This window comes from Salmo salar, chromosome ssa07 (assembly GCF_905237065.1).
Source record: "Salmo salar chromosome ssa07, Ssal_v3.1, whole genome shotgun sequence".
Lineage (NCBI taxonomy): Eukaryota > Metazoa > Chordata > Actinopteri > Salmoniformes > Salmonidae > Salmo > Salmo salar.
In genome coordinates, this window is record NC_059448.1 from 29,994,547 (window position 1) to 30,009,662 (window position 15,116).

At 41.8% G+C, this 15,116-nt stretch overlaps 1 protein-coding gene across 16 annotated transcripts in view; it reads left to right on the plus strand.

The window, feature by feature from the left end:
* Positions 1 to 15,116, plus strand: part of si:ch211-200p22.4 (phosphatidylinositol-binding clathrin assembly protein) — a 70,245-nt gene that overhangs the window by 35,218 nt on the left and 19,911 nt on the right. For 10 of the 16 annotated variants that reach the window (XM_014207405.2, XM_014207414.2, XM_045721864.1 and 7 more), the window contains exons 3-9: positions 10,786 to 10,861; positions 11,065 to 11,167; positions 11,515 to 11,608; positions 11,755 to 11,866; positions 12,235 to 12,341; positions 14,104 to 14,145; positions 14,608 to 14,628. In XM_014207405.2, coding sequence (XP_014062880.1) covers positions 10,786 to 10,861; positions 11,065 to 11,167; positions 11,515 to 11,608; positions 11,755 to 11,866; positions 12,235 to 12,341; positions 14,104 to 14,145; positions 14,608 to 14,628 — 555 coding nt within the window. The remainder of the gene's footprint in view (positions 1 to 10,785; positions 10,862 to 11,064; positions 11,168 to 11,514; positions 11,609 to 11,754; positions 11,867 to 12,234; positions 12,342 to 14,103; positions 14,146 to 14,607; positions 14,629 to 15,116) is intronic. The other 6 variants (XM_014207407.2, XM_045721865.1, XM_014207409.2 and 3 more) reach the window with 3 other exon arrangements.

Sequence of the window (15,116 nt, forward strand, 5' to 3'; positions counted from 1 at the left end):
CCCCTGTCACTACTCCTACTACACACACACACCCTGTCGCTCCGTCCGGTAGACTATTTATAAAATCTGACCATCTCTTTCCCTACCCCGCACCCTCCGTCTCGCTCTCTACCCCCTCTCCGTTTCCCTCTTTTCGTTTGATCTCTTTCTCCATCACTCTACTCTCTCTTTGTCTCTCTCTCTCTCTCTTTCCCCTCCACCCATCTGTCAGTCAGATATCCTACTACTCTCCTACTTCGTCTCACTATCCTCTCATTCAATCAGCGGGGGTTCTACGTCATGTGTGTTGTCACTGTGGTGGGAATGTGTGTGCGATTTGTGTTAAAAGGGTTATCACGTCAGTTTCACTTAGAAATTGAGTGAGTCAGTACTATTGGTTTTTCAGTTAACCTGTTGGGTCTAGGGGGCAGCATTTGCACGTCTGGATAAAAAAAATGTACCCGATTTAATCTGGTTACTAATCCTACCCAGTAACTAGAATATGCATATACTTATTATATATGGATAGAAAACACTCTAAAGTTTCCAAAACTGTTTGAATGGTGTCTGTGAGTATAACAGAACTCATTTGGCAGGCAAAACCCTGAGACATTTTCTGACAGGAAGTGGATACCTGATGTGTTGTATTGACTTTAAACCTATCCCATTGAAAAACACAGGGGTTTAGGAATATTTTGGCACTTCCTATTGCTTCCACTAGATGTCACCAGCCTTTACAAAGTGTTTTGAGTCTTCTGGAGGGAGATCTGACCGAACAAGAGCCATGGAACGGTGATGTCCCATTAGACACCTGGCGCGCTACTTCATGTTGGGTACCCTCGTTCCAATACGTTATAAAAGGCTATGCATTCGTCCACCTTGAATATTATTCATGTTCTGGTTAAAAAGGCCCTAATGATTTATGCTATACAACGTTTGACATGTTTGAACGAACGGAAATATATTTTTTCCCCTCGTTCATGACGAGAAGTCCGGCTGGCTTACATCATGTGCTAACGAGACGGAGATTTTTGGACATAAATGATGAGCTTTTTTGAACAAAACTACATTCGTTATGGACCTGTGATACCTGGAAGTGACATCTGATGAAGAGAATCAAAGGTAATGGATTATTTACATAGTATTTTCGATTTTAGATCTCCCCAACATGACGTCTAGTCTGTATCGCAACGCGTATTTTTCTGGGCGCAGTGCTCAGATTATTGCAAAGTGTGATTTCCCAGTAAGGTTATTTTTAAATCTGGCAAGTTGATTGCGTTCAAAAGATGTAAATCTATAATTCTTTAAATGACAATATAATATTTTACCAATGTTTTCTAATTTTAATTATTTAATTTGTGACGCTGACTTGACTGCCGGTTATTGGAGGGAAACGATTTCCTCAACATCAATGCCATAGTAAAACGCTGTTTTTGTATATAAATATGAACTTGATAGAACTAAAAATGCATGCATTGTCTAACATAATGTCCTAGGAGTGTCATCTGATGGAGATTGTAAAAGGTTAGTGTATCATTTTAGCTGGTTTTATGGTTTTGGTGACCCTGTCTTTGACTTGACAAAACATTACACACAACTCTTGTAAATGTACTGTCCTAACATACTCTAAATTTATGCTTTCGCCGTAAAACCTTTTTGAAATCGTAAAACGTGGTTAGATTAAGGAGATGTTTATCTTTCAAATGGTGTAACATAGTTGTATTTTTGAAAAATTTGAATTTTGACATTTATTTGGATTCAAATTTGCCGCTCTTGAAATGCACCTGCTGTTGATGGAGTGCACCACAGGTGGCACGCTAGCGTCCCACCTAGCCCCAAGAGGTTAACGTATAACTGCTTTATGGTTTCCCTGGTAACTGCAAACTTTCTCATCGCCAAAGAAACAGTCTTCTCTTTCAACACACATTCCTTTCATTCTTTCTCTTATTTGTTTAACTTTATTGAGTCTAGTTACTTTAACAATGCCTTTGAGTCTCACGTAACTTTTATGTGTAGGGCTGTGAAAAGGACACGGGGGTAGGGAAGAAGCAAAGAAGACTCTCTAAAGTTGGGGGATTTACCCATCGAGACAGTGGGAGATGGACAGAATGAGAGAGTGGTTGGAGGAGAGCATTAGATCTTTCTCAGTTTAGATTCAGTAGATTTATTAATAATGGATAAGGTTTTTCACTGACAGTAGACCGTTATGTTAACATTAATTATTTGAAGGGCTAGCAGACTGCAGCTCAACTTGTTTCTCCACAGATCCATCTATCTTTATCTGCAGTCTATGGTGCCATAATGCAGTGCTATGGCAGTACATGTAGGGTCTCATGTCTCAACTTTACCTTGATTTCTCATGAATTGCCATCCAAAATAGCAATTGTTAAATAACTATTCATGCATTGTGACAATGACACATGAGAATGGCTGCGGGTGTTCAGATAAGCATGACATTCCCTTTTTATATCGGTAGAGATATCGGCTGATGCGATATAGCGTTTGAAAGGCCAATATCGGCCAGTTAATATCGGTGGGCTGACAATATTGGTCGGGCTCTACTCTCGAGCTATCTCGCTCTCGCTCGCTGCCTGTCTGTCTGTGTGAACTGCCCTGTTTTAGCCTTGTTTGACACACGTCACATTCTCCACTGCAATAAAGAGACCAAATGTCCCCAAAAAGAAACAATCAGGTGTATTTCCCAAATGGCTCCCTATATAGTGTACTGTACCCTATGAGCCCTGGACAAAAGTATTGCACTAATTAGGGAAATATGGTGCCATTTGGGATGCAGAAAGGGGGTTAAGAAGTTTAACTGTGTGGCCCAATACTTGAAAACTTCACTTTGCCACGGGACAAATGCTTAGCCAGTCACAAAAATGCACACACAATCTGCAGAGCACATTTTATTGGCTCTTAAACCAGTTCTTTAAAAAAAATGACAACCACTCTTCCTCCCTTCTCTGAGAAATGCTGAAGAGAGAATATGATGGATCAGTCATGAAATAACCTACGTTTAAAAATCTGTCATTTTCTCTGGGCTTTTTGTTCCTTGAAAAGTCATTTGATGTTATGGTAGCTGATTTAGAAGTTCTACCGCTCTAATATAATTATTCTGTGATTTTCATTTCTGATCAGTTTGAGAGAAGCAGCTGCTTTTGTTTGTTTCCTGCCGTTTCAATTGAAGGGGGTTGTACTAGTCTGTTGCTAGCCGTATGCGGTTATTATGAGCAAGACAACATCGAATGCTGGCTTCAACTTGGTTTTCCATACAAAGCGTTACGTTACAAAGGGAACCTGGTTTTTGGTCACGTTCTCATTTTAAAACGTGATACAATAACCCTTCAATATCTCCTGAACATCTCAAATGGCGAGACTGACTAGCTACCACATGGACAGACTTCGTTTGTGTCAGGAGCATGCTGTCTATTTAGTCAGGCAATGCCCACATTCTGGCATATTTTAGAACGTGAATGTCAATGCATAATGCAATTGTGTAGGCCTATTGAGAAAATGTATATTATTCTTAGTTGTAATGCATACTTTTTTTTGCATACATTTTTTCAATAGGCTATTACAACACTTAAATATAATATGTTGGTCCTCGAAAAAGTCTAAGTCCTTGAATTTGATTTGCCAATGTCTGTATGAACCCTGTATTGGCTACTTGCTCAGCCTGCTAATGAAAGATGATAAAATCACCTGCTATTGAAATTATGCAAGCATCATTCGCTTTCCTGTCATATCTTGACCCGAAACAGTAATTATTTTTTTTTCATTCGGCCCAGTAGCTTTCAGTTGGCACTGGCCCGGTGTGCCACTGGCAAATTTACCTGAATGTCGAGCCCTGCTCAACCTGCCTCGATCAATGATATATGAGAAGATTTGAAATGGACAACATGGCGGCATACCCATTGTTGGATTACTTCAAGGAGCAAAAAATAGGCAAACAATTTTCTAAATTCAAACGCACCACGTGCAACTAGCCATGGAAGTTTTAAAAGACATGCGTTGTCTTCCAAGTCGGGAATTGAGGAAGTATTGCCAAGTAAAGGTTGGTCGAAATGTCTCTGTGCTATGCTTTACACTACCTCAGTAATAATGGCCATCATCCGCTGGAACAGTAGTAATGGTCTGACTAGGCAATATTTTTAACAGCTATTGGCAGCATTGTGTTGTAGAGTTTAGTTTTAGTCCAACTAGCCAGTATCAATATGCCTCATTCTTCACCTGCTCTTTTCTCTCCAACCTGACCAGTTTTTCTTCATCTTGCTCCTTTTTTCTCTCTCTCGCTCCTTTTTCTCTCTCTTTCCCTCCCTCTCTCTTCTCCCCCACCTGAGGTTTTCCCTATAAAGCTCAGCCAAGAAACAGTCCCCATGCATTCTTTGGGGAGTGTGTTGTAATGCCGAATTAAGGTGCAGTCAATATCTTATTGGATCAAGGGGTGTTTTCCTGTTGTACACGGAAATGTATGTGCACACACTGCTACCATGGCTAGTGGTGTGTGTGTGCACAGTCCTCAGAGTGTTTGTCCCAGTCGTCTCCTGTGTGTGTGGTGAGTGTAGACAGACCCCTTTGTACCAATACAAACATATGACAATAAGCAGGACAGAGTCAGACAGAGAACCATGGCTGGCTGGGCAGGAGGGAGGACACTGATAAAGTGCTGATGCTAAGCACATGCTCCTGCCTACCTTGAGGGAGGGGCGCGCGTAGTGAGTGTGTGTGTGTCGCTGAGGGAAAGCTATAGTGTGCGTATGTTATATACTAACACTATATGAGTCACTTCCCTGCGGTCCCAGATACTGAATGGACCGTTCTGCCTCAGTGACGGCACTGGAAGAGTGTTGTCAATACTACTAATAACCCTCAGAGTGAATGGAAGAGAAATGGAGAAAAGGATGGGAGAGAAAGGAAGTGAAGGAGGGAGGGGGAAAGAGATGAGGGAATGAATTGAGGAAAGAGAAAGGTACATAGCGTGAGGGGATTGATTGAAGGGGAGAGCTCGAAAAGAGAGTCTGAGAGGGACAGTGAGAGGAAAGCAGAGTTGGTGAGAGAGGGGAAGAGATCGAAGGGGGGAGTGTCTGAGGAAAAAAAGTGCTGTAGTAAAGTGCTGACAGTGAGTGTTGTCAGAGGGGAGACTGAGGAGATCTGAGAATCTGTTATTGTGTATGTGGAGGGTCAGACTGACTAATGGAGGTCACTAAGCACAATCATCTAGTGACCTTGAGCATATTGCATACTGAGTGGTAGGGTGGACACAGTGGTGTGTACAGGAATGATGAGTCAAGAGGATACCCTTGCTTATCTGTAAAGGACAAGACAAACACCTCTTAAGGCGTCAGCATGCTTCAGTTCTGCTAAGACACACAATATACAAAAGTATATGTGGACACCCCTTTATATTAGTGGATTCGGCTATTTCGGCCAAACGCTTTGCTGACAGGTGTATAAAATCAAACACACAGCCATGCAATCGACATAGACAAACAAGAGCTCAGTGACTTTCAATGTGGTATCGTCATAGGATGCCACCTTTCCAAGTCTGTTCCGCACATTTCTACCCTGTTATAGCTGCCTCGGTCAACTGTAAGGGCTGTTATTGTGAAGTGAAAACATCTAGGAGCAACAGCGGCTCAGCCGCAAAGTGGTAGGCCACACAAGCTCACAGAACGGGAATGCTGAGTGCTGTAGTGTGTAAACATTGTCGGTCCTTGGTTGCAACACTCATTTCTGAGTTCCAAACTGCCTCTGGAAGCAACGTCAGCACCATAACTATTTGTCGGGAGCGTCATGAAATGGGTTACCGTGGCCGAGCAGCCGCACACAAGCCTAAGATCACAATGAATCACACTTCACTATCTGGCGGATGCCAGGAGAACGCTACCTGTCCCAATGCATAGTGCCAACTGTAAAGTTTGGTGTAGGAGGAATAATGGTCTGATGCTGTTTTTCATGGTTCGGGCTAGGCCCCTTAGTTCCAATGAAGTGTCATCTTAACGCTACAGCATACAATGACATTCTAGATGATTCTGTGCTTCCAACTTTGTGGCAAGTTTGGGGATGGCCCTTTCCTGTTTCAGCATGACAATACCCCTGTGCACAAGAAGGTCCATATAGAAATGGTTTGTCGAGATCGGTGTGGAAGAACTTCAATGGCCTCCCCGAGCCCTGACCTCAACCCAATTGAAAACCTTTAGGATGAATTTGAACGCCGACTGCGAGCCAGGCCTAATCGTCCAACATCAGTTCTCAACCTCACTAATGCTCTTGTGGCTGAATGGAGGCAAGTCCCTGCAGCAATTTTCCAACATCTAGTGGAACGCCTTCCCAGAAGAGTGGAGACTGTTCTAGCTGCAAAAGGGGGATCAACTTCATATTAATGCTTATGATTTTGGAACGAGGTGTTCGACAAGCAAGTCTGCAAATGTGCAGCACTGAATTCCAGCACTAGATTGCTGCATTTAGTTATTTTGGTTAGTTATGTGAGGGGAGTAACACATGTTTGTACACACACAGCACTTTAACTAGTGTGGGTTCTAGTGATGGGGGGGGGGGCTTTTTTGTTTGTTAGTTAGTGTTAGCTAGCGCTAGTCGGCTGTACCTGCTCCAAATCTTCAGTATTTCTCCTCCTCTAGCTTGTTCTCCAACTTCTTTATAAATGGTGAGCCAACATTCTTTCAGCACTTTTCTTTCCGTGACTGATCAAAACGTATCTAATGGCTCTCTCTTGTCCCTCTGCAGCAGACGTGGCGAGCAATATGTTTGGAACATTGAATCGCAATAAAATCACAGTATTGAATATCAATACATATTGAATAGTGAGAATCAAAATATATATCCTGTTAGCTCCCCCTCACCATTTCTATAGGTGGCTCTCTACTACTGAGTAATTCTTCAAGAGTAAATGGTGTTTCTTCAAGCTGTTGTAATTCTTCAAGCTGTTGCTTGGTAATCTATAGAGGGGGTAGAAAAAGGTTGTCTGTAGTGGGGTAAATCAGCATCACAAACGGTGAGTCATATTGTTTGGCTGCACCATTGACCCTCTCGTACTGGTCCATCTACCAACGTGTGTGTGTGTGTGTGTGTACCTGTTTGTCGTCATATAGATCAACCAGCTTTGTGACAATAGGAGCCCACACACCATTACCCCCCTGTCACTACTCCTACTACACACACACACCCTGTCGCTCCGTCCGGTAGACTATTTATAAAATCTGACCATCTCTTTCCCTACCCCGCACCCTCCGTCTCGCTCTCTACCCCCTCTCCGTTTCCCTCTTTTCGTTTGATCTCTTTCTCCATCACTCTACTCTCTCTTTGTCTCTCTCTCTCTCTCTTTCCCCTCCACCCATCTGTCAGTCAGATATCCTACTACTCTCCTACTTCGTCTCACTATCCTCTCATTCAATCAGCGGGGGTTCTACGTCATGTGTGTTGTCACTGTGGTGGGAATGTGTGTGCGATTTGTGTTAAAAAGGGTTATCACGTCAGTTTCACTTAGAAATTGAGTGAGTCAGTACTATTGGTTTTTCAGTTAACCTGTTGGGTCTAGGGGGCAGCATTTGCACGTCTGGATAAAAAAAATGTACCCGATTTAATCTGGTTACTAATCCTACCCAGTAACTAGAATATGCATATACTTATTATATATGGATAGAAAACACTCTAAAGTTTCCAAAACTGTTTGAATGGTGTCTGTGAGTATAACAGAACTCATTTGGCAGGCAAAACCCTGAGACATTTTCTGACAGGAAGTGGATACCTGATGTGTTGTATTGACTTTAAACCTATCCCATTGAAAAACACAGGGGTTTAGGAATATTTTGGCACTTCCTATTGCTTCCACTAGATGTCACCAGCCTTTACAAAGTGTTTTGAGTCTTCTGGAGGGAGATCTGACCGAACAAGAGCCATGGAACGGTGATGTCCCATTAGACACCTGGCGCGCTACTTCATGTTGGGTACCCTCGTTCCAATACGTTATAAAAGGCTATGCATTCGTCCACCTTGAATATTATTCATGTTCTGGTTAAAAAAGGCCCTAATGATTTATGCTATACAACGTTTGACATGTTTGAACGAACGGAAATATATTTTTTCCCCTCGTTCATGACGAGAAGTCCGGCTGGCTTACATCATGTGCTAACGAGACGGAGATTTTTGGACATAAATGATGAGCTTTTTTGAACAAAACTACATTCGTTATGGACCTGTGATACCTGGAAGTGACATCTGATGAAGAGAATCAAAGGTAATGGATTATTTACATAGTATTTTCGATTTTAGATCTCCCCAACATGACGTCTAGTCTGTATCGCGAACGCGTATTTTTCTGGGCGCAGTGCTCAGATTATTGCAAAGTGTGATTTCCCAGTAAGGTTATTTTTAAATCTGGCAAGTTGATTGCGTTCAAAAGATGTAAATCTATAATTCTTTAAATGACAATATAATATTTTACCAATGTTTTCTAATTTTAATTATTTAATTTGTGACGCTGACTTGACTGCCGGTTATTGGAGGGAAACGATTTCCTCAACATCAATGCCATAGTAAAACGCTGTTTTTGTATATAAATATGAACTTGATAGAACTAAAAATGCATGCATTGTCTAACATAATGTCCTAGGAGTGTCATCTGATGGAGATTGTAAAAGGTTAGTGTATCATTTTAGCTGGTTTTATGGTTTTGGTGACCCTGTCTTTGACTTGACAAAACATTACACACAACTCTTGTAAATGTACTGTCCTAACATACTCTAAATTTATGCTTTCGCCGTAAAACCTTTTTGAAATCGTGAAACGTGGTTAGATTAAGGAGATGTTTATCTTTCAAATGGTGTAACATAGTTGTATTTTTGAAAAATTTGAATTTTGACATTTATTTGGATTCAAATTTGCCGCTCTTGAAATGCACCTGCTGTTGATGGAGTGCACCACAGGTGGCACGCTAGCGTCCCACCTAGCCCCAAGAGGTTAACGTATAACTGCTTTATGGTTTCCCTGGTAACTGCAAACTTTCTCATCGCCAAAGAAACAGTCTTCTCTTTCAACACACATTCCTTTCATTCTTTCTCTTATTTGTTTAACTTTATTGAGTCTAGTTACTTTAACAATGCCTTTGAGTCTCACGTAACTTTTATGTGTAGGGCTGTGAAAAGGACACGGGGGAAGGGAAGAAGCAAAGAAGACTCTCTAAAGTTGGGGATTTACCCATCGAGACAGTGGGAGATGGACAGAATGAGAGAGTGGTTGGAGGAGAGCATTAGATCTTTCTCAGTTTAGATTCAGTAGATTTATTAATAATGGATAAGGTTTTTCACTGACAGTAGACCGTTATGTTAACATTAATTATTTGAAGGGCTAGCAGACTGCAGCTCAACTTGTTTCTCCACAGATCCATCTATCTTTATCTGCAGTCTATGGTGCCATAATGCAGTGCTATGGCAGTACATGTAGGGTCTCATGTCTCAACTTTACCTTGATTTCTCATGAATTGCCATCCAAAATAGCAATTGTTAAATAACTATTCATGCATTGTGACAATGACACATGAGAATGGCTGCGGGTGTTCAGATAAGCATGACATTCCCTTTTTATATCGGTAGAGATATCGGCTGATGCGATATAGCGTTTGAAAGGCCAATATCGGCCAGTTAATATCGGTGGGCTGACAATATTGGTCGGGCTCTACTCTCGAGCTATCTCGCTCTCGCTCGCTGCCTGTCTGTCTGTGTGAACTGCCCTGTTTTAGCCTTGTTTGACACACGTCACATTCTCCACTGCAATAAAGAGACCAAATGTCCCCAAAAAAGAAACAATCAGGTGTATTTCCCAAATGGCTCCCTATATAGTGTACTGTACCCTATGAGCCCTGGACAAAAGTATTGCACTAATTAGGGAAATATGGTGCCATTTGGGATGCAGAAAGGGGGTTAAGAAGTTTAACTGCGTGGCCCAATACTTGAAAACTTCACTTTGCCACGGGACAAATGCTTAGCCAGTCACAAAAATGCACACACAATCTGCAGAGCACATTTTATTGGCTCTTAAACCAGTTCTTTAAAAAAAATGACAACCACTCTTCCTCCCTTCTCTGAGAAATGCTGAAGAGAGAATATGATGGATGTTAGTTTTCCTTCCTTCATTTCACGTTTTCTTAGGCGAGTTCACTCTTTCTAAAAGTAAATAGTTTTTCTCGCTCGCTTTCTTCTCTTGACTCCTAAGCATGAGAACACAAGAGAGCCTGCTAGTTGTGTGTGTGTGTGTGTGTGTGTGTGTGTGTGTGTGTGTGTGTGTGTGCTCTGTCACTGCAGTGTGAAATGCTGGATGCGTGTCAGCTGGCATAGCGTGAATCCCCCGTATTCCGAGATGCTCGGTTAGAACTGGGAACACCAACCAAGATGGGGGAACGTCAGCCAGGGATGTACACGTTCAGGCCTGCTCATGTCTCAGCAGAACGCTCCTCTTTCTGGGAATTCCCAGCCCTGCTTTCCCATTACTGAGGATGAGGCCAATGTTTTTCGTGTGCGTGTCCCTAATCCCTGCCAATTTAATCTAGACCATGTTGATATTACCCAAGATGGAATTTATCCCAAATGGCACCCTGTGCCCTACATTGTGCGCTACTTTAAACAAGAGCCCTATGGGCCCTGGTCAAAATTAGTGCACAACATGGGGAATAGGTTGGCATTTGGGACACATTATATGGAATTTTTCCGACCCTGTTTAGTCAATAGCTGTTTATCTGACCTGAGACTTATGGCGCTTTCTTTTTTCTTCCATTCTTTCTCTCTCTCTTCTCAGCGTCTCATCCAGTACCTGGCCTCTAGAAACACCCTCTTCAACTTGAACAACTTCTTGGACAAAGGTGCTTTGCAAGGTATGGTATATATTTTTTTACAAACACTCATACAATACTAGTGCATGATTAGACACACACTGCTTTGGTCTCAGGTTCTCTCTTGTTTTTAGTGGGGGGGGGTTGGTGCTGTTTTTGGTCAAATGAGGATGGTCTCGGTTCTCTCTTCTCTCTATCCTCTCTCCCTTTCTCCATCCTCTCTCCTTCCTTTCTCTCCCTCCCAGGTTATGACATGTCTACGTTCATCCGTCGGTACAGCCGCTATCTGAATGAGAAGGCCATGTCTTACAGGCTGGTGGCTGTGGACTTTACCAAGATGAAGAGAGGGTAGGAAACACACACACACACACACACACACACACACACACACACACACACACACACACCTGAATGAATAGATCACCATGTCTTACATTGGCTGTCGAAATTACCACGTTGAAGAGCGAATAGGCTGCATAACATTTCATACATCTAGTCTATTTCACACTGGGCTGGCCGTAGTTCCTGGAACCGGGCTGGAAAGGAAAATATCCAAGCAGCCGAGTACGGTTCAGGTTGGTTCTATAGTGTGAATCGGGTAAAATATTCCTTAGCATCCCGTCAGAACCAGTTAATCCAGTATTAGTCTAGAAAAAGGACTAACTAAAAATGTTTGGTGTGTGTGCATGTTCCAGGATTGACGGTGTGATGCGTACCATGAGCATAGAGAAGCTCATAAAGACCCTTCCTATTATCCAGAACCAACTAGACGCACTGCTAGACTTCCAGGTAACATGGTGTGTTTGTGCATGCGCAGGAGGGGTGTGTGTATTCAATGGAATGTGTGTGTTTTCCAATGGTGGACATGGGTGTCAGGTTTGAGATGAATGTTAAATTGTTTTGGGGGGGGGATGCCTCTTCCACCCTCTCTCCAGGCCAACCCTAATGAGTTAACTAACGGGGTGATCAACTCGGCCTTTATGCTGCTGTTCAAGGACTCCATCCGTCTGTTTGCTGCCTACAACGAGGGCGTCATCAACTTACTGGGTAAGGACTGGTCTAGAGTCAGATTTAAAGCCTCCTGGGTCAGGACTATTGGGACTGGTGGCTGTTATCATGGTATAATAGAATGGTTCATTGGAATTCTATTGGTGTTATCCTATTCATATTATGTGGGTTCTTCCAGGGCATAGCTCAAGGTTCTTGCATCAATTTGATGTGAGTAACTATGTGATGTTAGCCTCTCAGACAGCCAATGCGCTGTATGGTGTTTTTGTCTTTTCACAGATTGTGATGTAATTTTGAAGTGTTAAGTGGTCCTCTGTCTCCTATCACTCTCTACTAATGGCTTCTTTGTACTCTACTCTTCTCACACTCTGTCACTTTGTCTCTCTCTCTCTCTCTTTCTCTCTCAGAGAAATATTTTGATATGAAGAAGGGTCAGTGTAAAGACGCGTTGGACATCTATAAGAAGTTCCTCTACAGGATGACCAAGCTGTCAGAGTTTCTCAAAGTGGCAGAGGTACACGCATGCATGCATGCACGCGGACACATATACACACGGGCGCACATGCTCAACACACAATGCCCCATAATTACTTTTTCACATATACATAACGTACCAGTCAAAAGTTTGGACACTTACCCATTCCAGGGTTTTTCTTTGTTTTTACTGTTATCTACATTGTAGAATAATAGTCAAGACATCACAACTATGATATATCGCATATGGAATCATATAGTAACCAAAAAGGTTTTAAACAAATCAAAATATATTTGAGATTCTTCAAAGTAGCCACCCTCTGCCTTTATGACAGCTTTGCACACTCTTGGCATTCTCTCAACCAGCTTCATGAGGTAGTCACCTGGAATGCATTTCAATTAACAGGTGTGCTTGTTAAAAGTAAATGTGTAATTTTTTTCCTTATTGCGTTTGAGCCAATCAGTTGTGTTGTGAGAAGGTATGGGTGGGTATACAGAAGATGGCCCCATTTGGTAAAATACCAAGTCCATATTATGGCAAGAACAGCTGAAATAAGCAAAGAGAAATGACAGCCCATCATTACTTTAAGACATGAAGGTCAGTCAATCCAGAAAATGTCAAGATCTTTGAAAGGTTCTTCAAGTGCAGTCGCAAAAACCATCAAGCGCAAGTCAAAACACACATCCTGCCGGTACTGACCCTAATCTATTCTTCTGTCACGTATAGCATTCTTAGACAAAGATTAAATCATGTATGAGGAGGTTGTTTAGGTCATATCGACTCAATCTGGAATGTTGCTGTGAGACCGAGGGCATCCTGTGTGCCGATGTGTTTCCCTAAATATATCTTGATAACTTTCCCGCCACTTGGAGTCAATGAAACTGAATGAAGTGATTTGACTAGTTATGCTTCTTGATGATATCTTGTATTACGTCACCTTACCCACACACATAAATATAGACTTCATTCTCTCTCTCACTCTCACACTCTCACTCACTCTCTCACTCACTCTCACACTCACTCTCACTCTCACACTTTACTGAGCTTGAGCAATTATGACAAAATCAATGGAGATATGATCCCCTAACAGTTGTGCAAAGTTGGTAGGATCTTATTCTAACGTATTCACAGCTGTAATGGCTTCCAAAGGTGCTTCCACCATGCATTCATTAATTACATCTTATTTTTTGTTAAATTGGAAAATGTGTTATGTTTCTTGTGTAGATCGGTAAAGAAATCATCAAATGTAATTAAAAAAATAATAATAATAATTTTTTAAGGCTGTGCAATTGGGGTGTACACTTTCACTGTTCCTATGTTGTTTTGTCCTCAAGCCTCACATTTAAATGTTTTTGGGGCTTTTTAAATGTCTGTTCAATTGCTCGTCATTCATTTGCCACACCCACACCATGTCTCTCATTGGTCACTCACGAGACATTCTCAACATTGTCCAATCATATTCATCGATCCAGTTGTCAGCATTTTTTGATGTAGACCCTTGTTTATTTCAGTTGTTTAGAGGTTGTGTCCCAATTATCTGTTCTTTCTCATTAAGTGTGCACTTGTTCGATTCCCTTCATGGATTTGAAAGGAAATAACTGGTGTATGGAAACACCAATCTAATGCTTATATATTTTTGAGGAGTGGTGTACGAGTGCACACTTCAGGAAGAACGAGAGGTTATTTGGACTCACCCACAGTAGTCACTGCATGGGAGTAATGATTTATTTATTTATTTTCTTATCCCCGTTGTTTTTTCCGTTGGCCCGTTTTGTTTTTCGTTCGGTCTTTGTGACCACAGCAAGTTGGAATAGATCAGGGTGATATCCCCGATCTCTCACAGGTCAGTGTACATTTTTCATCTCTTTCTCTCCTCTTCTGGCTCCACCAACATGCTTTCATCCATCTATCCGTCCATTCGTTCATTTTACAGCCATCAGCCTCTCTCTTACTGTACATATTCGCTCCCTCTCTCCTTCGGTCTCTCTTGCTCTTGCTCTTTTCTCTGTACTCAATCATTCACTCATTTCTCTTTGTCAAACTCTTAACAAGTTACCATGTCTTCTACTTTGCCTAGGAATCTGTTGGTTCAATTGATTTAGTATTTATTTTTCAAATCATTATTTACAGTGTAGGCCCAAATAGGCACTTGTAAAGAAAGTATTTAACTGGCTATATAAATACCAATAACTTAAGGCACCAAGCTCGATAGTGATGCAAACTGAAATATTGGATTTTGAGTGATACATAATTCCCATTCCCAGTATACCATTTAAAATAGTTCCTTTATCATTCTCCTCCACAGACCATTAAAGGATCATGCATTGTAGGTGGTGGGTTACTTACTGTAATGCTTTTAACCCTAGCATCCCTCCCACTAAAGGCATTTCACTGTACTAGTGCACGTAACATTCAAATTTGAAACTATTATACTGCATCTCCCCTCCCCATACAGTATACGCGGAGTTTTACAAATTGTTGACTCGCCATAGCTTGTGCGCTCTGACATCTTGACCTACCCACCCGGGTCTGCATGTAGCCCTCGCCCCCTCACACGCACGCATGTAGCCTTGCCCCCTCCTACACGCACGTGGACATACTTTGGCCCCGAGTGGGGGGGGAAGGTCAACCATATGAATAAATTATGAGAAATGTATTCTTCTCCTCCCACCATTCAGACAGACATAGGCCTATGATAAAGTGTTTTAGGGATTTTTAACATGTTAATTTAAACTATATTTGACCCCCTGATTATTACATGAATGCATCATCGTAGTCGTAGCTATGACATAAAAAGATTTCTGTCTTCAAACT